Source organism: Pelodiscus sinensis, chromosome 30, assembly GCF_049634645.1.
Source record: "Pelodiscus sinensis isolate JC-2024 chromosome 30, ASM4963464v1, whole genome shotgun sequence".
Lineage (NCBI taxonomy): Eukaryota > Metazoa > Chordata > Testudines > Trionychidae > Pelodiscus > Pelodiscus sinensis.
The window spans coordinates 1559179-1584591 of NC_134740.1; the positions used below are offsets into that span (position 1 = coordinate 1559179).

The 25413-nt window shown below is 65.2% G+C and overlaps 1 protein-coding gene across 1 annotated transcript; it reads right to left on the bottom strand.

The window, feature by feature from the left end:
* Positions 1-3379: 3379 nt before the first annotated feature.
* On the bottom strand, positions 3380-22096 carry NFATC4 (nuclear factor of activated T cells 4). The gene is given in 13 exon segments (XM_075912303.1): positions 3380-4133; positions 5011-5320; positions 5322-5524; positions 5620-5746; positions 8470-8525; positions 9284-9424; positions 9515-9687; positions 11896-11924; positions 11926-12096; positions 13496-13658; positions 16303-16328; positions 16330-17240; positions 21932-22096. Coding segments are annotated over 13 exon segments (2397 nt in total). The 5' UTR covers positions 21951-22096; the 3' UTR covers positions 3380-4065.
* Positions 22097-25413: the final 3317 nt, after the last annotated feature.

Below are 25413 nucleotides of genomic sequence, written 5' to 3' on the forward strand. Positions count from 1 at the left end.
ACAGACCCTCAGACAGACCAACCCTCTGACAGACAGACCGACCGACCCTCAGACAGACAGACCGACCCTCAGACAGACCGACCCTCTGACAGACAGACCGACTGACCCTCAGAACAGACAGACCGACCCTCAGACAGACCGACCCTCTGACAGACAGACCGACTGACCCTCAGACAGACAGACCGACCCTCAGACAGACCGACCTCTGACAGACAGACCGACTGACCCTCAGACAGACCGACAGACCTCAGACAGACCGACCCTCTGACAGACAGACCGACTGACCCTCAGACAGACCGACAGACCCTCAGACAGACCGACCCTCTGACAGACAGACCGACTGACCCTCAGACAGACCGACAAGACCCTCAGACAGACCGACCCTCTGACAGACAGACCCGACTGACCCTCAGACAGACCAACCCTCTGACAGACAGACCGACCCTCAGACAGACAGACAGACCCTCTGACAGACAGACCGACCGACCCTCAGACAGACAGACAGACCCTCAGACAGACAGACCGACCAACCCTCAGACACAGACAGACAGACAAACCCTCTGACAGACAGACAGACCGACCCTCAGACAGACAGACAGACCCTCAGACAGACCGACCCACCCTCAGACACAGACAGACAGACCGACCCTCAGACAGACAGACAGCTGCTCCGGGCTAGGAGGCCGCGCGGTACACAGCTCTCTACGGGCACCAGAGAGGCATTTCCTCAACCCCGTACCCTCAGCCATCCTCCATCCCTTCCTTGCACCCCCCTGCACCGAGCCAGGTCACTCACGGGAAGCTTTATGCACAGCGCCGTGCCTCAGTTTACCCTGCTGGCCCCACTTTTGGACAACAGAAAGGTGCTTCCCCTCTCCCTGCAGGCACGGGGGCGCCCGTTTCGGGTTCTGAGGCCGGGCCGGAAGGGAGGAGTTTTAAGCGGAGTCTCACGAAACCCGCAGAAGGGTGCCAAGGTGGCGGGGCGGGGTGGAAGTGGCAGGCGATGTTCCTTGTGCCAACGGGCACACGCCTTTTCCGGGACAAAGGTTGCTCCTCCGGCGCAGAGCAAAGCAGCAGGCCGTGTGTGGCAGCGTGCCGGGGTCCCCCGATCCTGCCCCCCCGTAGCCGCGAGCAAAGACTCCGCCAGCCCGTCGAAGAAAGGGGTTTATTGCTTGTCCGGGACACAGCCCAGCACAGACGTGATGTGGGTACCGGAGTCAGGGCCGGGCTGCCTCCGACCCCTTGGGTTAGGGGGCCCGTCGCCCCCACTACCCTCAGCACCCGGCTTAGTCTGTTCCTTTCCTCGCTGCCTCGCTCCCAGGGCCGTGTCCGCCTCCCTGCCTTTCTCTGTGTCACGTTATTGGATTGTGAGGGGAGCAGCCGGATCACTGCTGCACCCATGGGGGGGTGTTCACCCCAAAAGTGGTGCAAAGGGGGCCATGGGAGGAGTCAAACAAAAGCTACTTTCTTCTGATTCTGTCTCTGCTCTTCACAGATCTGTGTAATGTCTGTGTGTGGAGGTAGGGATCTGTAATGTGTGGATACTGAATATCTCTCTGCATGTGGTTGAGCATTGGGCAGAGCCCAGCCTATAGACATGCTAATGAGCGAGGCCCTGTGGGACAATGGCACTCAATGGGCCAAGGACACACCTCAGGAATGGTGACACCTAAGAGCTGCCAGCAGGGGACACAGGGATAGGCCACTGGCCAGGTGACCTGCTGCAGCCAAGAAGAGACCAGGAAGGAGGGATAAATAGGCCATGTGGTCGACACCATCTTGGTCTTCAGCTCAGCACTTCATCCCAGAGGCAGCACTGCAGGGATCGAAGAGCCCAGAAGACCTGTGAACCCATCCTGATCGTAGGATGTGCAATAAGGACTTTTAACCAGCAGCTGCAACATCTCTGCTAGAGCCTGCATCGAGGACTGGGAGATTCGGTGCATGTAACGTACTATCCTTTAACAGCCTCACTCTCAGGCTTTTCTTTATTGTAGTAATAAACCTTTAGATATAGATTCTAAAGGATTGGCCCAGCGTGATTTGTGGGTAAGATCCAGAGGGTAAATTGACCAGGGATCTGTGGCTGGTTTCTTGGAACCGGACAGAACTTGTTCGGGGTAGGTGGGATTGGGTGCTAGGACCCCCCACCTGTGTATAGGCCCGGGGCCATCTGGGGCACGGATATTGCTGGGGTGTCGGAGGGGTTTTGCTCGTGAGGCTTCAGGCAGGCAGCTGAAGTGCTCTGTGGGACTGGTGTGTGGCCTGTGTGGAGAGGTCACCAGTCTGGGGGCTGTAGGGAGCCCCGGATTTGAGCAATTTGCCCTGAGCGGATGCCCTCAGCTGTGCTCAGACCGCCTGGTCCGTCACACTCTGTCGCCCCAGGATGAGCCTTGTTATCTGCTCAGGATAGGCCTCGGTGTCTGGGCAATGCACACGTGGGGGAGTCCTGGGAATCGCACAGCCCAGCGCAGGGGGACCCCAGGTTATGGAGCAGACAGCCCCCCACACACCATGCGGAACGGAGCCACTGACCCATCCCGAAAGGCGCGGGCAGGCCGGCGACGTCTGTCGTCAGAGGAATCGCCGCAGCCCGTCGTAACGCCACCAGCGGGCACGACCTCCCACCCGCGAGGTGACATCCAGGACCTCACGGGGGCTCGGGAAGGAGCCAAGAACCGACCGATTGGGCCGGGCGGGACGAACCAAAGCGAAACCCCAGACCCCACCCCGACGGCACCTCCCCATCGTCGACGAAAACCCGCCGATGCCAACACAACAGCCAAACCCTGATCACAAACTGGTTTGCTGTAAGAGTGGGGACGTCCGGGAGGATCAGCCAGACCGATCCAGCCCCCCCCCCCGCCCCCCACGGCTCCTCCGCCCGGGACCGGTGACTCCAACAGGGACGGTGTCTGTCCGTCTGTCCGTGCCAACACCAGCGTATCGCCCTTCCCCCCGGACTGATCCGCTTACAAGGGGCATAGGGGCAGCAGCGGGTGGGGTGGAGAAGGGGGGGTCTGTTCCTCCCTCTTCTTCCCCCCCCCACTGTCCTGTCCCCCCGCCGCTGTCAATCAAAGAGCCGTGGATCGGTTGAGTCGTTTCTTTAATCCGTTCATTCCGGAAAGGGAGAAGAACTGGTATAAAAATATAAATCCGAGTTTCCCCTCTCCCCATGCACCCCGGGACGGCTGTGGCCCTGAACTCTGGTGTACCCCCCTGGAGGGGTGGAAGGGGCAGATCGGGGGGGAGGGACCCCCTGGGGTGCTGCCTCCTCCCCCACTTTAGCTCAGGGGGCGCGCTGAATGTTTGGGACCCCTGCCCCCACTTGCTGAGTGGGTGAGGCAGAGTCTTGGGGAGGGAATAGGAATTTTTATTCCCCCCCCGTTGGGTGTTTGTGCCCCTGGGGAGATGCTGCGGAGGGGGCAGAGAGAATAGGGGGAACAGGGGTGACATGATCACCCCCCTCCCCGAGACCCCCGCTCACAGAAGGAGCTGTGATGCCCGGGAGGTTGGGGCACCCGGGGGGGGGGGGGAAGACAACATGGAGGGGCCCTTTGGGATCATCCATCCGTGATGCAGGAAGGGCGATGGACGGGGAGCTTGGACAGGCAGATCCGTCTTGCAGACAGCCAGAGACCTAGGGCGGAGGGACAGAGCGCTTGGCAGGACAGACAGACAGCTCGAGCAGGCCAACAGGACGGACGGAGAGGACACACGGATGGACGGACAGAGAGCGAGGGTGGATGGACGGCGAGCTAGGGGGCATGGGCAGACAGACAAACAGCTGGGGGCATGGATAGATGGACAGAACCGTGCCTGGCGGGGAGCTGGGACAGACGGACAGAGAACTAGGCCGTGGGGATGGACAGACAGAGAGCTAGCACGGACGGACAGAGCTGTGCCTGGTGGGGAGCTGGGACAGCTGGACAGAAAGCTAGGGCACACGGATGGACAGAAAGAGAGCTAGGGGCCATGGACAGACGGACAGGCATGCCTGGCGGGGAGCTGGGACAGACGGACGGCCAGGCGGGAGACGGCCGGACCCGGGAGGGCCCTGGGGTCTCAGCTGCCCTGGCCCTCGCAGAGCGGCTCCGGGAAATCACTGAGGTCCCGCCCGATGATCTCGGTCACTGGGAGAAAAGAGGGAAACACCGAGTGAGGGGAGCCCTGAGCCAGGCTGTCCCCCTGGGGCCGGTCACACCAGTGCCCCCTAGAAGGGACAGGCCCCCTGCCCTGTTCCCTGCCCCCCGGAGCCGGCCTGTCCCCCCTGGGGCTGGTCTCACCAGCGCCCCCTAGAAGGGACAGGCCCCCTGCTCTGTTCCCTGCCCCCCTGAGCCGGCCTGTCCCCCCTGGGGCCGGTCTCACCAGCGTCCCCTAGAAGGGACAGGCCCCCTGCACTGTTCCCTGCCCCCCTGAGCCGGCCTGTCCCCCCTGGGGCCGGTCTCACCAGCGCCCCCTAGAAAGGACAGGCCCCCTGCTCTGTTCCCTGCCCCCCTGAGCCGGCCTGTCCCCCCTGGGGCCGGTCTCACCAGCGCCCCCTAGAAAGGACAGGCCCCCTGCTCTGTTCCCTGCCCCCCTGAGCCGGCCTGTCCCCCCTGGGGCCGGTCTCATCAGCGCCCCCTAGAAAGGACAGGCCCCCTGCTCTGTTCCCTGCCCCCCTGAGCCGGCCTGTCCCCCCTGGGGCCGGTCTCACCAGCGCCCCCTAGAAGGGACAGGCCCCCTGCTCTGTTCCCTGCCCCCCTGAGCCGGCCTGTCCCCCCTGGGGCCGGTCACACCAGTGCCCCCTAGAAGGGACAGGCCCCCTGCCCTGTTCCCTGCCCCCCTGAGCCGGCCTGCCCCCCTGGGGCTGGTCTCACCAGCGCCCCCTAGAAGGGACAGGCCCCCTGCTCTGTTCCCTGCCCCCCCTGAGCCGGCCTGTCCCCCCTGGGGCCGGTCACACCAGCGTCCCCGAGAAGGGACAGGCCCCCTGCCCCATTCCCTGCCCCCTAGAGGGGGAATCCCCGTTACCTTCCTCCAGCGTGATGCCCTGCACCGGCAGGCTGTCCCGAAAAGCCGCCCGGTATCCACTGCCCCGTGGTTTCTCCACCTCCTCGGCCTCCCTGGCCTCCGGATCCCCCCAGCGACGGGCTCTGGCTCCCTCTGATGGGGGGCTGAGCTGGGCGGGGGCCTGGAAGTGGGGGGGCCGGTAGCCCAGCGTTTGGAAGTGGGGGGGCACCGTCAGCCCTGCCCCCCCATACTGCTCCGTGGGGGAGTAGCAGAGGGGGGGCTCGGGGGCCAGGCAGTGGGGGTAGGGGGCCGTCAAAGGGAGCAGCGGGGGGTCCCTCGGGGTACAGGGAGGGGCTCCCAAAGGCCGTGGGGGAAGGACAGTAGCCCGCCCTGTAGGGGGGCCCATCGGGGTAGCCGGGGAAGTGGGGGCCACTGGGAGAAACCTCCATGGTCCCGGGGCCCTCAGTGGGGTAGGGGGGGCTGGAGGGGAAGCTGCGAAGGGGGGAGTCTGGGGGAGGCTCCTCCTTGAAGATCACTGTGGGGAGATGTGGGAGAGAGTCAGAACTTGGGGGAGAGGGAACGCCCCCAAACCCCACCCACCCCACAGCCCCCCCCTCGTCCCCTGCTCACCGGGCAGGTACTTAAAGGCCTGGGTCGGGCTCCGTTTCCGCCGCCCGTTGGAGACGTAGAAATAGACCTGGACCGGCCGGGCCACTTGTGGGTTGCTGTATTCCGGGACCGTCAGGGTCAGCGTGGTCTGGAGGGGGCAGGATTTGGGTGAGACGGGGAGCAAAATGCCCCCATCCTGGGGGGAGCTGGAATTGGAAATCTTTCCCAGGAATCCAGATCCAAGGTGGATCCAGTCCAGGATTTACCTCACCCCAATCCCGCTCCCCCATGGTCGATCCACTCCGGGATTTCCCTCATCTCCCACGCTCCAGCCATGCCAGGATTTCCACGGTACCCACTGCTCCCCCATGCTGGATCCACTCTGGGATTGGCCAGGTTTTCCACACCCTGCTCCCCCACAATCAATCCACTGCAGGTGTCCCCACCATTAATCCACTCTAGCATTTCCTCCCCCCGGCTGATTCGTTCTGGGATGTTCCCTGTCCCCCAACATGCTCCCCCAAGCTCAATCCACTCCAGGATTCCCCCATTCCCCTCCTGCTCCCCCAGGCTCAATCCACTCCGGGATTTCCCTATTGCCCTCCTGCTCCCCCAGGCTCAATCCACTCCGGGATTCCCCCATTCCCCTCCTGCTCCCCCCGGCCTCAATCCACTCTGGGATTTCCCCCATTCCCCTCCTGCTTCCCGGGGCTCAGTCCACTCCGGGATTTCCCTATTCCCCTCCTGCTCCCCCGGCCTCAATCCACTCCAGGATTCCCCCCATTCCCCTCATGCTCCCCCAGGCTCAATCCACTCCGGGATTCCCCCATTCCCCTCCTGCTCCCCCGGCCTCAATCCACTCCAGGATTTCCCCCATTCCCCTCATGCTCCCCCAGGCTCAATCCACTCCGGGATTCCCCCATTCCCCTCCTGCTCCCCCGGCCTCAATCCACTCCGGGATTCCCCATTCCCCTCCTGCTCCCCGGGGCTCAATCCACTCCGGGATTCCCCCATTCCGCTCCTGCTTCCCGGGGCTCAATCCACTCCGGGATTCCCCCATTTCCCTCCTGCTCCCCCGGCCTCAATCCACTCCGGGATTCCCCTATTCCCCTCCTGCTTCCCGGGGCTCAATCCACTCCGGGATTCCCCCATTCCCCTCCTGCTTCCCGGGGCTCAATCCACTCCGGGATTCCCCCATTTCCCTCCTGCTCCCCGGGGCTCAATCCACTCCGGGATTTCCCCATTTCCCTCCTGCTTCCCGGGGCTCAATCCACTCCGGGATTCCCCCATTCCCCTCCTGCTTCCCGGGGCTCAATCCACTCCGGGATTTCCCCCATTCCCCTCCTGCTTCCCGGGGCTCAATCCACTCCGGGATTTCCCCCATTCCCCTCCTGCTTCCCGGGGCTCAATCCACTCTGGGATTCCCCCCATTCCCCTCCTGCTTCCCGGGGCTCAATCCACGCCGGGATTTCCCCCATTCCCCTCCTGCTTCCCGGGGCTCAGTCCACTCCGGGATTTCCCTATTCCCCTCCTGCTCCCCCGGCCTCAATCCACTCCAGGATTTCCCCCATTCCCCTCATGCTCCCCCAGGCTCAATCCACTCCGGGATTCCCCCATTCCCCTCCTGCTCCCCCGGCCTCAATCCACTCCGGGATTCCCCCATTCCCCTCCTGCTCCCCGGGGCTCAATCCACTCCGGGATTCCCCCATTCCCCTCCTGCTTCCCGGGGCTCAATCCACTCTGGGATTCCCCCCATTCCCCTCCTGCTTCCCGGGGCTCAATCCACGCCGGGATTTCCCCCATTCCCCTCCTGCTTCCCGGGGCTCAGTCCACTCCGGGATTTCCCTATTCCCCTCCTGCTCCCCCGGCCTCAATCCACTCCAGGATTTCCCCATTCCCCTCATGCTCCCCCAGGCTCAATCCACTCCGGGATTCCCCCCATTCCCCTCCTGCTCCCCCGGCCTCAATCCACTCAGGATTTCCCCCCATTCCCCTCATGCTCCCCCAGGCTCAATCCACTCCGGGATTCCCCCATTCCCCTCCTGCTCCCCCGGCCTCAATCCACTCCGGGATTCCCCCATTCCCCTCCTGCTCCCCGGGGCTCAATCCACTCCGGGATTCCCCCATTCCGCTCCTGCTTCCCGGGGCTCAATCCACTCCGGGATTCCCCCATTTCCCTCCTGCTCCCCCGGCCTCAATCCACTCCGGGATTCCCCTATTCCCCTCCTGCTTCCCGGGGCTCAATCCACTCCGGGATTCCCCCATTCCCCTCCTGCTTCCCGGGGCTCAATCCACTCCGGGATTCCCCCATTTCCCTCCTGCTCCCCGGGGCTCAATCCACTCCGGGATTTCCCCCATTTCCCTCCTGCTTCCCGGGGCTCAATCCACTCCGGGATTCCCCCATTCCCCTCCTGCTTCCCGGGGCTCAATCCACTCCGGGATTTCCCCATTCCCCTCCTGCTTCCCGGGGCTCAATCCACTCCGGGATTCCCCCATTCCCCTCCTGCTTCCCGGGGCTCAATCCACTCCGGGATTCCCCCCATTCCCCTCCTGCTTCCCGGGGCTCAATCCACTCTGGGATTCCCCCCATTCCCCTCCTGCTTCCCGGGGCTCAATCCACGCCGGGATTTCCCCCATTCCCCTCCTGCTTCCCGGGGCTCAATCCATTCCGGGATTTCCCCCATTCCCCTCCTGCTTCCCGGGGCTCAATCCATTCCGGGATTCCCCCATTCCCCTCCTGCTTCCCCGGGGCTCAATCCATTCCGGGATTTCCCCCATTCCCCTCCTGCTTCCCGGGGCTCAATCCATTCCGGGATTTCCCCCATTTCCCTCCTGCTCCCCGGGGCTCAATCCACTCCGGGATTTTCTCACCTCATTGCTCTTGAGCCGGTTGATACAGGCCTCCTCTTCCCATTGGAGCTTCCCATCTGATAGGAGAGAGGCCATTGGCTGAGAGGCCACTGAGGGGTGGAGCAAAGGGGAAGGGAGGGGCAAAGCAGGGAGGGAGGGCTGGGGCAAGGATAGCACAGTGGGGATGAAGGGGGGCTCAGAGGGTCCCAGCGGGAGTGGGGGGAGGAGACGGTGGGGGAGGGGGCGCACAGAGGGTCCCAGTGGGGGTGGGGGGCACAGAGGGTCCCAGGGGGTGGGGAGGAGATGGTGGGGGTGGGGCACAGCAGGGGTGGGAGGAAGGACCATGGGTCCCAGAGTGCAGGGAGGAGACGGCAGGGGCGGGGGGCACAGAGGGCCCCAGGGGGTGGGGAGGAGACGGCAGCAGAGGGGCTCACAGAGGGTCCCAGTGGGAGCAGGGGGAGGGATTGAGGGTCCCAGGGGCTGGAAAGGAGACAGTGGGGGCGGGGAGCACAGAGGGTCCCCGCAGGGGCAGGGGAGGGACTGTGGGTCCCACTGGGGGGGGGGGGACGAGATGGCGGGGGAGGGGCGCACAGAGGGTCCCAGCAGGGGCGGGGGGAGGGAATGCGGGTCCCAGTGGGGGGGGGGGAGGAGACGGCAGGGGCGGGGGGCACAGAGGGTCCCAGTAGGGGCAGGGGGACGGATTGAGGGTCCCAGGGGCTGGGAAGGAGACAGTGGGGGCGGGGGGCACAGAGGGTCCCAGCAGGGGCAGGGGGAGGGACTGTGGGTCCCACTGGGGGGGGGGGGACAAGATGGCAGGGGAGGGGCGCACACTTACCGGGCCCCCGCTCGATGAAGACCACCTTGGAGTCGGGCAGGAAGTTGGCCCCGGACAGCACCATCTCCTCGCCCCCCCGCCCCGCCCCCGCGCTCAGGCTGCTCCTCTCCACCTGCGGCAGCTCCTGGGCCGAGCGCTGGGCTGGGGGGGGGGGGGGAGATCCGTGAGCGCCCGGACCCCACGGGCAGACCCCCCCCCCCGCCCCGCCCCCCCCCGGCGACCGGCACTCACAGCACTCGATGGGCACCGAGGCGGCCTGGATGGACACCACCTTCCCGTTGCCCTGGGGCACGTGGACCCGAAAGACCAGCCGGACCCGGGTGTTCTTGCGCCCGATGTCGGTCTCGCCCTTCCGCAGCTCGATGTCCGAGTTCCGCAGCTTGAGGATCCCCGCACAGTCAATGCTGGAGGGGGGGACACAAAGAGTTAGGGGGGCCCTGCAAAGTGGGGGGCACTTGATACCCTTGGGACCCCCTCATCCCCCCCAGCCTAGGCCGGCAAAACCCGGAGCCGGCTCCCTGTGTTGTCTGGGTTGGACTCCGGCAGGCGGGAGGAGAAAAACCTGGATCGGGATCTGGGAGTGCCCTGGATTGGGGCCTGGGCAGCACCTAAAGAAGAGGGAGAAAACCTGGAGCCCTGTGCTTGAGCTCCCAGGATTGGACTCTGGGGTGCGGCTCCTAAGGAAGGGGGAGAAAACCCGGAGCTGGATCCTAGAGCTCCCAGGATTGGACTCTGGGGTGCGGCTCCTAAGGAAGGGGGAGAAAACCTGGAGCTGGATCCTGGAGCTCCCAGGAGTGGACTCTGGGGTGCAGCTTCTAAAGAACAGGGAGACAACCCGGAGCCGGATCCTGGAGCTCCCAGGAGTGGACTCTGGGGTGCAGCTTCTAAAGAACAGGGAGACAACCCGGAGCTGGATCCTGGAGCTCCCAGGATTGGACTCTGGGGTGCAGCTTCTAAAGAAGATGGGGAAAACCCGGAGCCAGTTTCCTCCACTTCACCCTCTGACCCCCAGGATGGGAGACGGGAAAGACCTGGAAGTGGATCTCTGGTCTCACTGGAATGGGCTCTAGGGGCAGCCTCCCTTGGGTGGGGGGGAGAAACCCTGGAGTGGATTCCCCTGATGTGCAGCCCTTATGCAGATAGGAAGATCTGGAACGGGACTACTTTGTACCCTGGAATGGATCCCAGGAGGCACCTCCCACTCTCTGGATGGTGAGAGGACCTGGGTCTGGATCTCTGTGTCCCCTGGATTGGACTTTGGGATGTCACCGCCCCAGAATGGGGAGAAGACCCGGAACCGGATCCCCTGTGGCCCTGGAATGGACTCCTGGTTGTGGGAAGGGGGAACTGGTGTGGATTCCAGATGCAGTCTGGAACTGGATCCCTGCAGCCCTGGGAACGGGCTCTGGGTGGCGCTGCCCTGGGTTGGGAAAAAAACCCGGATGCGGAAGCCTGCAGTGTTGGGAATGGACTCTTGGGGGGGCGGGCCGGGGGGTTCCCTGGGGTGGGAAGAAAACCTGGACGCAGATCCCTGCAGCCCTGGGAATGGACTCTGGGTGGCGCTGTCCCAGGATGGGAAAAAAAACAGGATGCGGATCCCTGCTCCCCCTGAATGGACTCTAGGAGGATTTGATCCAGGAGTGGGATAAACCCAGAAGTGGATCCCTGCAGTCCTGGGAATGGACTCTGGGTGGCGCTATCCAGGATGGGAAGAAAACCCGGATGTGGATTCCTGCAACCCTGGGAACAGACTCTGGGTGGTCCTGTTCTTTCTGGGAAGAAAACTCGGATGCAGATCCCTGCTCCCCCTGGAATGCACTCTGGGTGAACTTGATCCAGGACTGGGAGAAAACCTGGAAGCAGATCCCTGCAGCCCTGGGAATGGACTCTGGGTGGCACTGCCATGGGACGGGAAGAAAACCCGGATATGGATTCCGGCAGCCCTGGAATTGGACTCTGGGTGAATATGATCCAGGAGTGGGAGAAAACCCGGACATGGATCCCTGCAGCTCTGGGAATGGACTCTGGGTGGATTTGATTCAGGAGTAGGAGAAAACCTGGAAGTGGATCCGTGCAGCCCTGGGAATGGGCTCTGGGTGGCGCTATCCCAGGGTGGGAAGAAAACCCGGACGTGGATTCTGGCAGCCCTGGGAATGGACTCTGGGTGGATTTGATTCAGGAGTAGGAGAAAACCTGAAAGTGGATCCCTGCAGCCCTGGGAATGGGCTCTGGGTGGTGCTGTCCCGGGATGGAAGAAAACCCAGATGCGGATTCCTGCAGCCCTGGGAATGGACTCTCTGTGGTGCTGTCCTGGGATGGGAAGAAAACCCGGATGTGGATTCTGGCAGCCCTGGGAATAGACTCTGAGTGGATTTGATTCAGGAGTAGGACAAAACCTGGAAGCGGATCCCTGCAGCCCTGGGAATGGGCTGTGGGTGGCGCTGTCCCGGGATGGGAAGAAAACTCGGAGGCAGATCCCTTCTCCCCCTGGAATGGCTCTGGGTGAATTTTATCCAGGAGTGGGAGAAAACCTGGAAGTGGATCCCTGCAGCCCTGGGAATGGACTCTGGACGGGTTTGGATCCAGGCGTGGGCGCAACCCGGGGAACTCACTTGGCAGCCATGTTGTTCTCGGGCAGCAGCGGACATCTCCAGCACCTTGGTGCTGCTGACGATGGTCTCGTAGCTAGCGGTGGCCACCATCTTGCCCGTGATGCGGTGCACCTGGTAGAAGGCGTGGGGCCGCAGGTTGCGCTCGTCGGCCGTGCCAATGAACATCTGCAGGGTCAGCGGCTTCTCGTCGTAGCCCAGGAGCTAGGAGGCGAAGGGGAGACCGGTCAGGAAACAGCACCCGGATCCGCTCGGCCCTCCATCCCCCAGCTGGGATTTCCCAAGGGCAGGAATGGGGGGAGAGCTGGAAATCCTGGACTGGATCCTCCAATGGGGAAGAGAGAGGGGGCAAGGAACCCCCTCCCCTCCCAGAGTTCCCTCCCAGGAAGGGGGACGGGCAGGGAAACCTGGCCTGGATCGACTTCCGAGGGAGACGGCTGTGGATTTGGCTTTCCCAGCTGGACTCCATCCCTGGCAAACGCTCCCTCCTCCCGTGACTCAGTTTCCTCCCTCAAAGGCGCTCGGGTTCTCTCCACGCCCCTTCGCGTGCCTCAGCCCTCCCTTCCCCCGGAGACTGGCCCTCAGCCGGCCTGGGGGGGGGCGGCGCCAGCGGTTTGGTGGTCTCCCCCCAGGGCAGGCCCAGCTGTTTGCAATCAGTGGGCGGGACCCACAGCTGGACTAGATTTAGGCTGGAACAGGCACAAGGCAGCGGGGGGGGGGGGGGGGGGGAGGGGAGATTCCTTCCCTCTCTCCGGCCTTGGGTGAAATGGAACGTTCCGGGAAGGGGGGGAAAGGAGATCACGGGCCGAATCCCCCCCCCACCTGAAATGGGAGGTGCTCACTGGGGTTGGGAACAGGGATAATGGGGGGGGGCACCTACCACACATGCCCCCCTCCCCCTCCAGCCTCTCTCTTCCCCCTCCTTCCTCTTCCCCTCCAGCCCCAGAAGCCCCCACAACCCCCCTCCCCTGCAGACCCCCCTCCCCACAACTACACAGAGCCCGTCCATGTGGCCTGACCCCCTTTCTCTGTTTCTTTTTCACACCCTCCCAAATCAACCCTGCTCTCTTGTGCTCCAGGCGAGGGGGGGGGAGTCAGTGGGGGGGGGGGGTCCTGCACTGTAGGGGGGGGAGGAGGGGACGGCCCAGCTGCCCCCTGCTGGAAGGGCTAAGCCCCTGCGGTGTCTGTGCGCACCCCCCCCCCACACACACAAACTTCCCACGCATGTGCAGCCCGGGCCTGGTGCGGAGCGTGGGAAAGGCCACCCGCCTGCCGTCCCTGCCCCTGCCCCCCTGCTCCGGGGGCTGGGCACTGGGCAACGGGAGGGGGCTGGAACCCTCCCCCATCACACACAGACCCAGCCGAGTGAGCGCCGGAAAAAGGCCCAGAGCCGCGGCGAAGGAGACGTCCGGCTGCCCCCAGCTGCCCATCTCTGGGCCCCCCCTCCTGCTCTGTAGCCCCCCCATCTGCCTGCAAGAGAAATGTGCAGGCGCATCTGGGGGGGATCCAGGCCCCCCCACCATTCCCAGCCCAGGCCTACCAGGGGCCCCAGAAGGGGGGCTCATGGGGGGATCCAGGGGTGCCTCGAGGGCAGTTCAGATACCTTCACCACGGGGTGGCCCCCCGGGGCAGCCTTCACGGCCCCCCGGCTGCCCTCGGTCTCGTAATGGGCCCGGTGGTGGGTCCGGGGCTGGACTTCGATCCGCAGCTCGTATTGCTCGTACTGGCTGGGCAGGGGCCAGTCCAGGGGGGGCAGGGCGGACGACCTAGGGCAGAGAAGGAGAGCACAGTCCTGCAGGGTGCTCTGACCACTAGGGGGCGCTGTGCTCTGGGGGGATGTGGCGGGGCTCAGTAAGGGCTGCTCCCAGTAGGGGGCGCTGTGGGGCAGGGGTCCAGCAGGGTGCTCTCCCCCCTGGCTGTCAGGCCCCAATACGGCACAAGGGGGCCCTGTGGGGCAGAGGTCCAGCAGGGGGCTCTTCCCCTGGCTGTCAGGCCCCAGTACAGCACATGGGGGTGCTGTAGGGCAGGGGTCCCGCAGGGGGCGCTCTCCCCTGGCTCTCAGGCCCCTGTGCAGCACTAGGGGGTGCTGCGGGGCAGGAGTCCAGCTGGGGGCGCTCTCCCCTGGCTGTCAGGCCCCTGTGCAGCACTAGGGGGTGCTGCGGGGCAGGAGTCCAGCTGGGGGCGCTCTCCCCTGGCTGTCAGGCCCCTGTGCAGCACTAGGGGGTGCTGCGGGGCAGGGGTCCAGCAGGGGGCGCTCTCCCCTGGCTGTCACGCCTCAGTACAGCACTAGGGGGTGCTGCGGGGCAGGAGTCCAGCTGGGGGCGCTCTCCCCTGGCTGTCACGCCCCAGTACAGCACTAGGGGGTGCTGTAGGGCAGGGGTCCCGCAGGGGGCGCTCTCCCCTGGCTGTCAGGCCCCTGTGCAGCACTAGGGGGTGCTGCGGGGCAGGGGTCCAGCAGGGGGCGCTCTCCCCTGGCTGTCAGGCCCCTGTGCAGCACTAGGGGGTGCTGTGGGGCAGGGGTCCAGCAGGGGGAGCTCTCCCCTGGCTGTCAGGCCCCTGTGCAGCACTAGGGGGTGCTGCGGGGCAGGGGTCCAGCAGGGTGCGCTCTCCCCGGACATCAGGACCCCATGCAGCACTTGGGACAGAGATGTTGAGCAGAGGCCTGGGGGCTCCGCGGCAGGGCCCCCCCCCATGCTCACCCCACTGCAGCGCCAGGGGGCGCCGTGCCGCGGGGGGCTCCCCGTTCGGCCCCGGCGCCGGGGGTTTGCCTTAAGAGGGAAGGCGCGGTGGCGCCGGGAGCCGTGTTTACGGCAGCCGCCACCCTGCGTGCCAAGCCAGGGTCTGGGATCTGTAACAGGCGGCTCCGGCCCGGCCGCCGTGGGGCCAGCTTGACAGCTTGTTAGTACAGAGCCCAGCCCATGCCAGATGCAGCTGGGCAGCAGCTGGCAACCTGGGACAGGCTGGCAGAGGGGTGGGGACAGGGGCAGGGGGCCTGTCTCCTCTAGGGCAGGGGCTGGCTGGCTCTGAGGGACAAGCAATGGGGCTTGTCTCTTCTAGGGGGTGTTGTCTGGGAGGCAGTGGGGCATGGCCTGTCTCCTCTAGGGGGCGCTGTCTGGGAGGGGATGGGGCATGGGTCTGTCTCCTCTAGGGGGCGCTGTCTGGGAGGGGATGGGGCATGGGTCTGTCTCCTCTAGGGGGCACTGTCTGGGAGGGGGTAGGGCATGGGTCTGTCTCCTCTAGGGGGCCCTGTCTGGGAGGGGGTAGGGCATGGGCCTGTCTCCTCTGGGGGGCGCTGTCTGGGAGGGGGTGGGGGCATGGGTCTGTCTCCTCTAGGGGGCGCTGTCTGGGAGGGGGTGGAGCATGGGTCTGTCCCCTCTAGGGGGCACTGTCTGGGAGGGGGTAGGGCATGGGCCTGTCTCCTCTAGGGGGCGCTGTCTGGGAGGGGGTAGGGCATGGGCCTGTCTCCTCTAGGGGGCGCTGTCTGGGAGGGGGTGGAGCATGGGTCTGTCCCCTCTAGGGGGCGCTGTCTGGGAGGGGGTAGGGCATGGGCCTGTCTCCTCTAGGGGGCGCTGTCTGGGAGGGGGTAGGGCATGGGCCTGTCTCCTCTAGGGGGCGCTGTCTGGGAGGGGGTAGGGCATGGGCCTGTCTCCTCTAGGGGGCCCTGTCTGGGAGGGGGTAGGGCATGGGCCTGTCTCCTCTAGGGGGCGCTGTCTGGGAGGGGGTGGGGCATGGGTCTGTCCCCTCTAGGGGGTGTTGTCTGGGAGGGGGTGGGGGCATGGGCCTGTCTCCTCTAGGGGGCGCTGTCTGGGAGGGGATGGGGCATGGGCCTGTCTCCTCTAGGGGGCCCTGTCTGGGAGGGGGTGGAGCATGGGTCTGTCTCCTCTAGGGGGCCCTGTCTGGGAGGGGGTGGGGGCATGGGTCTGTCTCCTCTAGGGGGCCCTGTCTGGGAGGGGGTAGGGCATGGGTCTGTCCCCTCTAGGGGGCCCTGTCTGGGAGGGGGTGGGGCATGGCCTGTCTCCTCTAGGGGGCGCTGTCTGGGAGGGGGTGGGGGCATGGGTCTGTCTCCTCTAGGGGGCGCTGTCTGGGAGGGGGTGGGGGCATGGGTCTGTCTCCTCTAGGGGGCGCTGTCTGGGAGGGGGTGGGGGCATGGGTCTGTCTCCTCTAGGGGGCGCTGTCTGGGAGGGGGTGGGGCATGGGTCTGTCTCCTCTAGGGGGCGCTGTCTGGGAGGGGGTGGGGCATGGGTCTGTCTCCTCTAGGGGGCGCTGTCTGGGAGGGGGTGGGGCATGGGCCTGTCTCCTCTAGCTGCAATCTAGCTCCAGGGCTGGGATTGGCTGTCGGGGAGGGGGTGGAGCCTGTCCCCTCTAGGGGGCGCCGGTTGCTATCCGGGGGGGTCCGTTAGCAGCCGGTACCTGAAGACGGGGCTGTGTCCCCCCGCTCCGGGCCTTAGTCCAGCCCAGCGGGGAGGGCACGGCCAGATAGTCCATCCCTTCCTTGCGGGCCGCCCCGAACCCCCCGTCGTCCCCGTTGCAGCCCCCCTCCTCCTTCCGCGTCAGCGCCACCGTCTGCTCGCTGGAGGTCCTGCGGGCCTTCTGCGGGATGCTCTCGGGCGGGGGCCGCGGGCCAGCGGCCTCGTAGGGCGCCCCCTCCCCGCCCGGCCCCTCCGCCCCCTCCCCGCCCCCCTCCTCGCCCAGGCTGCCCCGGCGGGAGAGGCAGGGCGAGGCCGAGGAGTGGGTCTCCGAGCTGGAGTAGCGTCGCTTGCCGCAGGGCGAGGCCGGGCGGGGCGCCAGGGCCACCCAGCCGTCCTCGGCCCCCCGCCCGCCGGGGTACAGCCCCCAGGGCTCCTCCAGCCCGGCCCAGGGCTTGGGCGAGCCGCAGGGCGAGCTGAGGGCGAAGCGGGCGGCCGCCTCGTTCAGCTCCCGCTCCACGTCGTCGCCGCCGCCGCCCGCCGCCTCGTCGTCCGAGAAAAAACTCCAGGGCGAGGCGCTGCCGCTGCTGGCCGGGCTGGGGGTGAAGAAGCCGGAAGCCGCCGGGGCCTCCCGGTAGCCGCCGTAGGCGTCCAGGGCCAGGTAGTCGCGGGGGGAGCAGTCCCACTCGGCCCCCGGCGAGATGGTGGTGATCTGGATGCTGGGGCACTCCAGGACGCGGGCCTCGGCCCCCAGGCGCACCCAGCGCGCCGGCTGGCTCTCGAAGGTGTCGTCCCGCGCCGGGCGGGGCGGGGGGGAGTGCATGCCGGCCCGGGGGCCGCCGCCCAGGCGAGGCGGGCAGGGGATGCCAAGGGGGCAGGCGTAGGCCGGAGGGTCTCCAAGGTCCAAGGGACAGCACGCAGGGAGGTCTTCGGAGTCCAGGTCTGGGGAGGGAGAGAGGGGCAGAGATGGAGGGGGTCGCAGAGACCCCCCCCCACAAACCCACACTCACTTGTGATCTCTGTCCCCCACCCACCAGCTGTGTGAGGTTCTTATACATGTTCACACCCTTGTCGTGGCCTGTAGCACCCCCGCGCAGTAGTAGTAAGTTGTACTACCTCTCAGACACACAACAGTTGTAGGTTGTTATCTCTAACCTCACCAGCCGTATGCGGTGATCACAACCCGCACACCATCCATAGCAGGTTGTTCTCTGTCTCTCTGGGTCTCTCACTCACACGCAGCAGTAGTAGGTTGTTCTCTCACTCACTTGCACGCACACACACACACACACACAGCAGTAGTAGGTTGTTATCTCTGATCCTACCAGCCGTATGCGGTGATCACAACCCGCACACCATCCATAGCAGGTTGTTTTCTGTCTCTGTGTCTCTCACTCACACGCAGCAATAGCAGGTTGTTCTCTTGCACACGCACACACACACACACACAGACACACACAGCAGTAGTAGGTTGTTATCTCTAATCTTACCAGCTGTATGCGGTGATCACAACCCACACACCATCCATAGCAGGTTGTTTTCTGTCTCTGTGTCTCTCACTCACACGCAGCAATAGCAGGTTGTTCTCTTGCACACGCACACACACACACACACACAGCAGTAGTAGGTTGTTATCTCTAATCTTACCAGCTGTATGCGGTGATCACAACCCACACACCATCCATAGCAGGTTGTTTTCTGTCTCTGTGTCTCTGTCACACGCAGCAGTAGTAGGTTGTTCTCTCTCTCTCTCTCTCTCTCTCTCTCTCTCTCTCACACACACACACACACATACATACTTGTGATCCCTGACCCCCCACCCACCAGCTGTGTTAGGTTATTATATATGTCCATACCATTGTCATCACCTCTAACACACCCTAGCAGTAGTAGGTTGTTCTCTCTCTGAGACACACAAGAGGAGTAGGTTGTTATCTCTAACCCCATCAGCCATATGCAATCACAACCCGCACACCATCCATAGCAGGTTGCTTTCTGTCTTTCTGGGTCTCTCTCTCACACACACAGCAGTAGTAGGTTGTTATCTCTAACCCTACCCACCAGCTGTATTATGTTATAATGCATGCACACCTTCATCTAAAGTAGTCTCGCTCTAACATACACCAGCAGCGGTAGCTTGTTTTCTATCTTTCTCACACATGCAGCAGCAGTAGGCTGTTTTCTCTCTCTTTCCCACACACGCAGCAGCAGTAGGCTGTTTTCTCTCACACATGCAGCAGCAGTAGGTTATTATCTGTCTCTTTCCCACACACGCAGCAGCAGTAGGTTGTTTTCTCTCTTTCTCACACACGCAGCAGCAGTAGGTTGTTTTCTCTCTTTCTCACACACGGAGCAGCAGTAGGCTGTTTTCTCTCACACACGCAGCAGCAGTAGGCTGTTTTCTCTCTCTTTCCCACACAAGCAGCAGCAGTAGGTTGTTTTCTCTCACACACGCAGCAGCAGTAGGTTGTTATCTGTCTCTTTCCCACACATGCAGCAGCAGTAGGTTGTTTTCTCTCTTTCTCATACACGCAGCAGCAGTAGGTTGTTCTCTCTCACACACAGATACATAACAGTAGTAGGCTGTTCTCTCTAACCTTTCCTACCAGCCGTATTAGGTTACCCACACACCAGCAGTAGTAGGTTGTTCGTTCTCTCTCCCTTTCACACACACCGCAGTAGTAGGTTATTATCTCCAACTACCACTGGTGTTAGGGGCAACAAGATCATAATTTCTCACATCACAAAAGCCTTCGAGTGGCTGTCCCCTTCCACCCTAGCACCTGGGGCTGCCCCCCTCCCCGGAGGGTGCCAGGTTCCTGTCCTGCCCTGCAGCCATGGCATTTCCGTGGGGCCCGGGCGCGAGGGCCAGGAATCTTGCGGGTAGAAATGTCTGTGCTGCAAACCACCGGCAGGAAAGCCGCCTTCCCACGAAAATGCAAATATTTGGAGAGACACAATGTGATCTCGGCCCGGCTTCCAGCCCCGAAGCACACCTGCTTCTCATTTAAGGGCCCTGCCTCTCTCCTCGGCTGGGACGGAGGGGGAGGGGGGCGTCCTGGTGCCGGATGATGGACCCCTTCCCCCGAGCCGTGTGCCCCACAAAACTAAAACCCCAAGAGCCCTGAGACTGGGCTGCCCAGGAGTGCCCCCCCCCCACACCCCAGGCCCCACAGCCCGTGCCCCCACAGTGCCCCCTTGCTGGGACAGGAGAAGCCAGGAGCTCCCCCACAGCCAGTGCCCCCTGGCGCCCCCTGCTGGGGGCTGGAGAAGCCAGGAGCTCCCCCCAGCCAGTGCCCCACAGCGCCCCCTGCTGGGGCTGGAGAAGCTGGGAGCTCCCCCCAGCCAGTGCCCCCGGCGCCCCCTGCTGGGCTGGAGAAGCCGGGAGCTCCCCCACAGCCAGTGCCCCACAGCACCCCCTGCTGGGGCTGGAGAAGCTGGGAGCTCCCCCCAGCCAGTGCCCCCTGGCGCCCCCTGCTGGGGCTGGAGAAGCCAGGAGCTCCCCCCAGCCAGTGCCCCACAGCGCCCCCTGCTGGGACAGGAGAAGCCAGGAGCTCCCCCACAGCCAGTGCCCCACAGCGCCCCCTGCTGGGGCTGGAGAAGCCAGGAGCTCCCCCAGCCAGTGCCCCACAGCGCCCCCTGCTGGGGCTGGAGAAGCCAGGAGCTCCCCCACAGCCAGTGCCCCACAGCGCCCCCTGCTGGGGCTGGAGAAGCTGGGAGCTCCCCCCAGCCAGTGCCCCCTGGCGCCCCCTGCTGGGGCTGGAGAAGCCAGGAGCTCCCCCCAGCCAGTGCCCCACAGTGCCCCCTGCTGGGGCTGGAGAAGCCAGGAGCTCCCCCACAGCCAGTGCCCCACAGCGCCCCCTGCTGGGGCTGGAGAAGCCAGGAGCTCCCCCCACAGCCAGTGCTCCACAGCGCCCCCTGCTGGGGCTGGAGAAGCCAGGAGCTCCCCCACAGCCAGTGCTCCACGGCGCCCCCTGCTGGGAGGGGGCTGGGATCAGGGGAGCTGCAGCTCCCCCTGTCTCCCCCCGCCTCCCTCAGGAAGGTGATGAGGGTTTGAACATCTCATAACCTGGGCCCCAGGCCTAGGGCCTGCGACTCGCCCCCAGCCTGTGGAGGGGGGCAGCCTGGTTGGGGGGGGCAGACACATGAACCCAATTAAAGGCACATTCGCCTTTGCTGGCAGGCCCGGCGTTGCCATGGGAACGCGGGGCACTGGGCCAGGAATGGGGCGTGGGAGGGGGGGCCGTACGAGTCTGAGGGCTCTAGTTAACGTGGTGTGCCAGACGGAGGCATGGATGGGGGGGGGACACAGGCAGACCACCCTGCTCCCCCAGTCCAGGGGGAGGGGCTGAGAGAGAACGGGGCCTGTTACTGGGGGGGAATTCTCTTCCCACCCCTGTGTCAGGGCTGTGTCGGGGTTGTGAGCTTCCCCACGGCAGTGCCCCAGCTGAAGGGACGGGGCTCTGAGGCTGCGTGCTTCCTCGAGCAGTGCCTTAGCTGGAAGGGGAAGGCCTCTGGACCTGTGAACTTCCCCATGGCAGTGCCCTAGCTGGAGAGGGAGCTCTGGAGCTGCAAGCTTCCCCACAGCAGTGCCCCCAGCTGAAGAGGATGGGGCTCTGAGGCTGCGTACTTCCCTGAGCAGTGGCCTACCTGGAGGGAACTGTGGTGGAGGGCGGGGGGGCATCTAAAGCTGCGAGCTTCCCCACAGCACTGCCCACACTGGAGGGGGTAGGAGGGATCTGCGGCTGTGAGCTTCCCCACAGCAGTGCCCTCGCTGGAGGGAGGTGGGTGGGATCTGGGGCTGCGAACTTCCCCACAGCACTGCCCACACTGGAGGGGGTAGGAGGGATCTGCGGCTGTGAGCTTCCCCACAGCAGTGCCCTCGCTGGAGGGAGGTGGGTGGGATCGGGGGCTGCGAGCTTCCCCACAGCAGTGCCCTCGCTGGAGGGAGGTGGGTGGGATCGGGGGCTGCGAGCTTCCCCACAGCACTGCCCACACTGGAGGGGGTAGGAGGGATCTGCAGCTGTGAGCTTCCCCACAGCAGTGCCCTCGCTGGAGGGAGGTGGGTGGGATCTGGGGCTGCGAGCTTCCCCACAGCAGTGCCCTCGCTGGAGGGAGGTGGGTGGGATCGGGGGCTGCGAGCTTCCCCACAGCACTGCCCACACTGGAGGGGGTAGGAGGGATCTGCGGCTGTGAGCTTCCCCACAGCAGTGCCCTCGCTGGAGGGAGGTGGGTGGGATCTGGGGCTGCGAGCTTCCCCACAGCAGTGCCCTCGCTGGAGGGAGGTGGGTGGGATCCGGGGCTGCGAGCTTCCCCACAGCAGTGCCCTGTAGCTGGAGGGGGTACTCAGGCGCCGCAAGCCGTCATCCCATGCCCCTTGGCCTGCTCCGAGCATCCGTCCCCAGGAGCTGCCATAACATGAGAAACCAGACGGGTGTGTGTGTGTGGGGGGGGGGAGATGGAAACAGAGCCCCCCCCCACTCCCCCTCATCCTTAATAGGAGAAAACTTTCCATCCTCCTCCACCCAGGGAACAGCAAAACTCCCACTGGCCCTTTAAGGCTCCCCTCCCAGCCCACGCTGGCCCTTTAAGAGTAGCCCCCCCAAAAACTCCCCTGCCCCCCCATCCCTCACCTTCCAGAGACACCCCCATGCCCGCGGGGTCTTTCTCCTCCTCTCCAAAAATCAGCTTAAATTCCAGGTCCTCGTCTTCGCAGCTGGCCGCCCCCCATGTCTGGGTGGGGGGGTCCCCCAATAAAGTGAGGAATGGGGGAAGTCCTGGGGGCACCCCAATAAACCTTCACCCCCTTATTCCACCGGCGGGGGCAGATGTTCCTCCCTCCTCGCCCTCCTTCCCTCGCCTCAATTTTTCGACTCTTATTATAACGTCAAATAAAAAAAAAAGTTGTCCTAAACTTTTCCCCGAGCCCCGCCCACATTCCCCCCTCCCAGCCCCGCCCCCTCTGGCTGTCATGTTTAAGGACCCGCCCACAAAACTATTACACCTCGGAGGAGGGGGGGTTGGAGTAAGAGCTGCTTCTCCCCCGTCTTCCTGCGAATGGAACGGTCCTCCTCGCCCTGATTGGACGCCTGCTCGCGGAGCTCCGCCCACCCCCCATAGAAGACGTTGGGGTCGGGGCTCCCCGCGGATGGGGATTTAAAGAGACAGAGGCTGGTGTGGGCACCTTCCCAGGGCAGGGTCCGGCTGGCTCGGAGGGGACTTTCCCCTGTAGGGGGCGCTGGCAATTGGTTGGATAGGGGGGCAGGGAACGGAACATGGGGATCCTTCTCCTCTAGGGGGCGCTGGTCCCATTCCAGCCCTAGGATGGGGGACTGGCTGGCTCAGTGGGGCAGGGAATGGGGCCTTTCCCCTCTAGGGGGCGCTGGCCCCATTCCAGCCCTAGGATGGGGGACTGGCTGGCTCAGTGGGGCAGGGAATGGGGCCTTTCCCCTCTAGGGGGCGCTGGCCCCATTCCAGCCCTAGGATGGGGGACTGGCCGGCTCAGTGGGGCAGGGAATGGGGCCTTTCCCCTCTAGGGGGCGCTGGCCCCATTCTAGCCCTAGGAGGGGCGTCTGGCCGGCTCAGTGGGGCAGGGAATGGGGCCTTTCCCCTCTAGGGGGCGCTGGCCCCATTCCAGCCCTAGGAGGGGCGACTGGCCGGCTCAGTGGGGCAGGAATGGGGCCTTTCCCTCTAGGGGGCGCTGGCCCCATTCCAGCCCTAGGAGGGGCGACTGGCCGGCTCAGTGGGGCAGGGAATGGGGTCTTTCGCGCCAGCTCCGATCTGGCCCGCGGGCCCGATGTGGGGCCCCTTCGTCCCAGTCCGTTCCTGCTCGGCAGGAATCCGCGCCGGGTTTCCGCGCTGACCCGTGAGGGGCGCCCCGGTTCAAAGCGGGCGGGACCTGAGTCGCGCCCGCTAGTCTGGGCCGAGCTGGGCGCGGGCGGCGGGGAAGACCCGGCCCGGATTCCCCATTGCCACGGGAACGGGCTTCTCGCAGCCCCGCTAGACCCCGGTACCGGGAAATAAACTCCCCTCGGAGACTCCCCCCCGGCTCTCTGGGTGCCCCCCGCCCCCGCCCCCAGCCCTGCCAGTGCCCCACACTCCTAGCCTGCAGCCCCTGCCCCCCAGCCCTGCCAGTGCCCCACACTCCTAGCCTGCAGCCCCTGCCCCCCAGCCCTGCCTCCGCCCCCAGCCCCGCCAGTGCCCCACACTCCTAGCCTGCAGCCCCTGCCCCCCAGCCCTGCCCCCGCCCCCCAGCCCTGCCAGTGCCCCACACTCCTAGCCTGCAGCCCCCGCCCCCCCAGCCCTGCCAGTGCCCCACACTCCTAGCCTGCAGCCCCCGCCCCCCAGCCCTGCCAGTGCCCCACACTCCTAGCCTGCAGCCCCCGCCCCCCCAGCCCTGCCAGTGCCCCACACTCCTAGCCTGCAGCCCCCGCCCCCCAGCCCTGCCAGTGCGCCACACTCCTAGCCTGCAGCCCCCCGCCCCCCAGCCCTGCCAGTGCCCCACACTCCTAGCCTGCAGCCCCTGCCCCCTCAGCCCGGCCCCTGCCCCCCAGCCCTGCCAGTGCCCCACACTCCTAGCCTGCAGCCCCTGCCCCCCAGCCCTGCGCCCCCCAGCCCTGCCCCTCACTCCCTCCCAGCAGCCCTGGCTCTGCCGCCCCTCCACGGTGCTCCTAACTCCTACCCCCCCCCCCCGAGCCCCGGCTCCCCAGCCCTGCCAGTGCCCCTCACTCCCAACCCACAGCCCCTGCCCCACATCCCTGCTAGTGCCCCTCACTCCCCACCCTGCAGCCCCTGCCCCCCAGCCCTGCCAGTGCCCCTCACTCCCCACCCTGCAGCCCCCGCCCCCCAGCCCTGCCAGTGCCCCTCACTCCTAGCCTGCAGCCCCTGGCCCCCGAGACCTGCGCCCCCCAGCCCTGCCCCTCACTCCCGCCCCTGCCCCCCAGCCCGGGGGGGTTAAAGTTTCCAGGTTCCCTTTTCCATGACCAGCGAGTAAGTGACGTGGATAAAACAAAGCAGAGCAGCCCTGGGATCCCTGGCTCTCGTTACACTAATGGAAACCAGGCCAAGGGGGGGGGGGGGGGGCGGGGGGCTGGGACCCGGCCAAACTTGGGGGCCCGGACGCAGCCGATATGGAGAGCCCGGAGGCCGGGCCAGCCGGGACCCTGTGGGGAGGGGACTGACCCAAACGACCAGCCCCTCCCTGCTTCCCACAGCCCCGCTCCCCGGCTTTCCTGCCCCTCCACCCCCCCACCTGCCGATTTCCCTGCCCCGCCCCTCTCCTCTCGCCCCTCTGCGCTCCCCATAGCGCCCCGGCTGAGCCTCGGAGCCCACTCCACTAACGCCTCCCCCTTCCCCCCCCTGCGTCTCCCATTGACGTGGGGCTGGCTCCGCTTCCCAACCCAAATCCCCCCCCCCCCCCCCCGCGGCGCTGGCCCCGGGCCAGAGACTGGGCGGGAGATCCCCCCCTCCACCGCCGTACAGCGCCTGGGCGAATCGCCAGGGTCAATGGGCGCCCATGGCCAGTAGGGGGCGGTCACATGGCCCCAAGGGCCCCTCCCCCGAAGGGGTATCAGCGCCCCACCCTCTGCCACCCCCTAGTGCCCATTATACAGTATAGCCGCCCCTTCCCCCCACGCTCTGCTGCCCCCTAGTGCCCATTATACAGTATAGCCGCCCCTTCCCCACGTCCACCCTCTGCCGCCCCCTAGTGCCCATTATACAGTATAGCCGCCCCTTCCCCACGTCCACCCTCTGCTGCCCCCTAGTGCCCATTATACAGTATAGCCGCCCCTTCCCCACCCACCCTCTGCTGCCCCCTAGTGCCCATTATACAGTATAGCCGCCCCTTCCCCACCCACCCTCTGCCGCCCCCTAGTGCCCATTATACAGTATAGCTGCCCCTTCCTCACCCCGCCCTCTGCTGCCTTAGTGCCCATTATACAGTATAGCCGCCCCTTCCCCACCCACCCTCTGCTGCCCCCTAGTGCCCATTATACAGTATAGCCGCCCCTTCCCCATCCACCCTCTGCTGCCCCCTAGTGCCCATTATACAGTATAGCCGCCCCTTCCCCGCCCACCCTCTGCTGCCCCCTAGTGCCCATTATACAGTATAGCC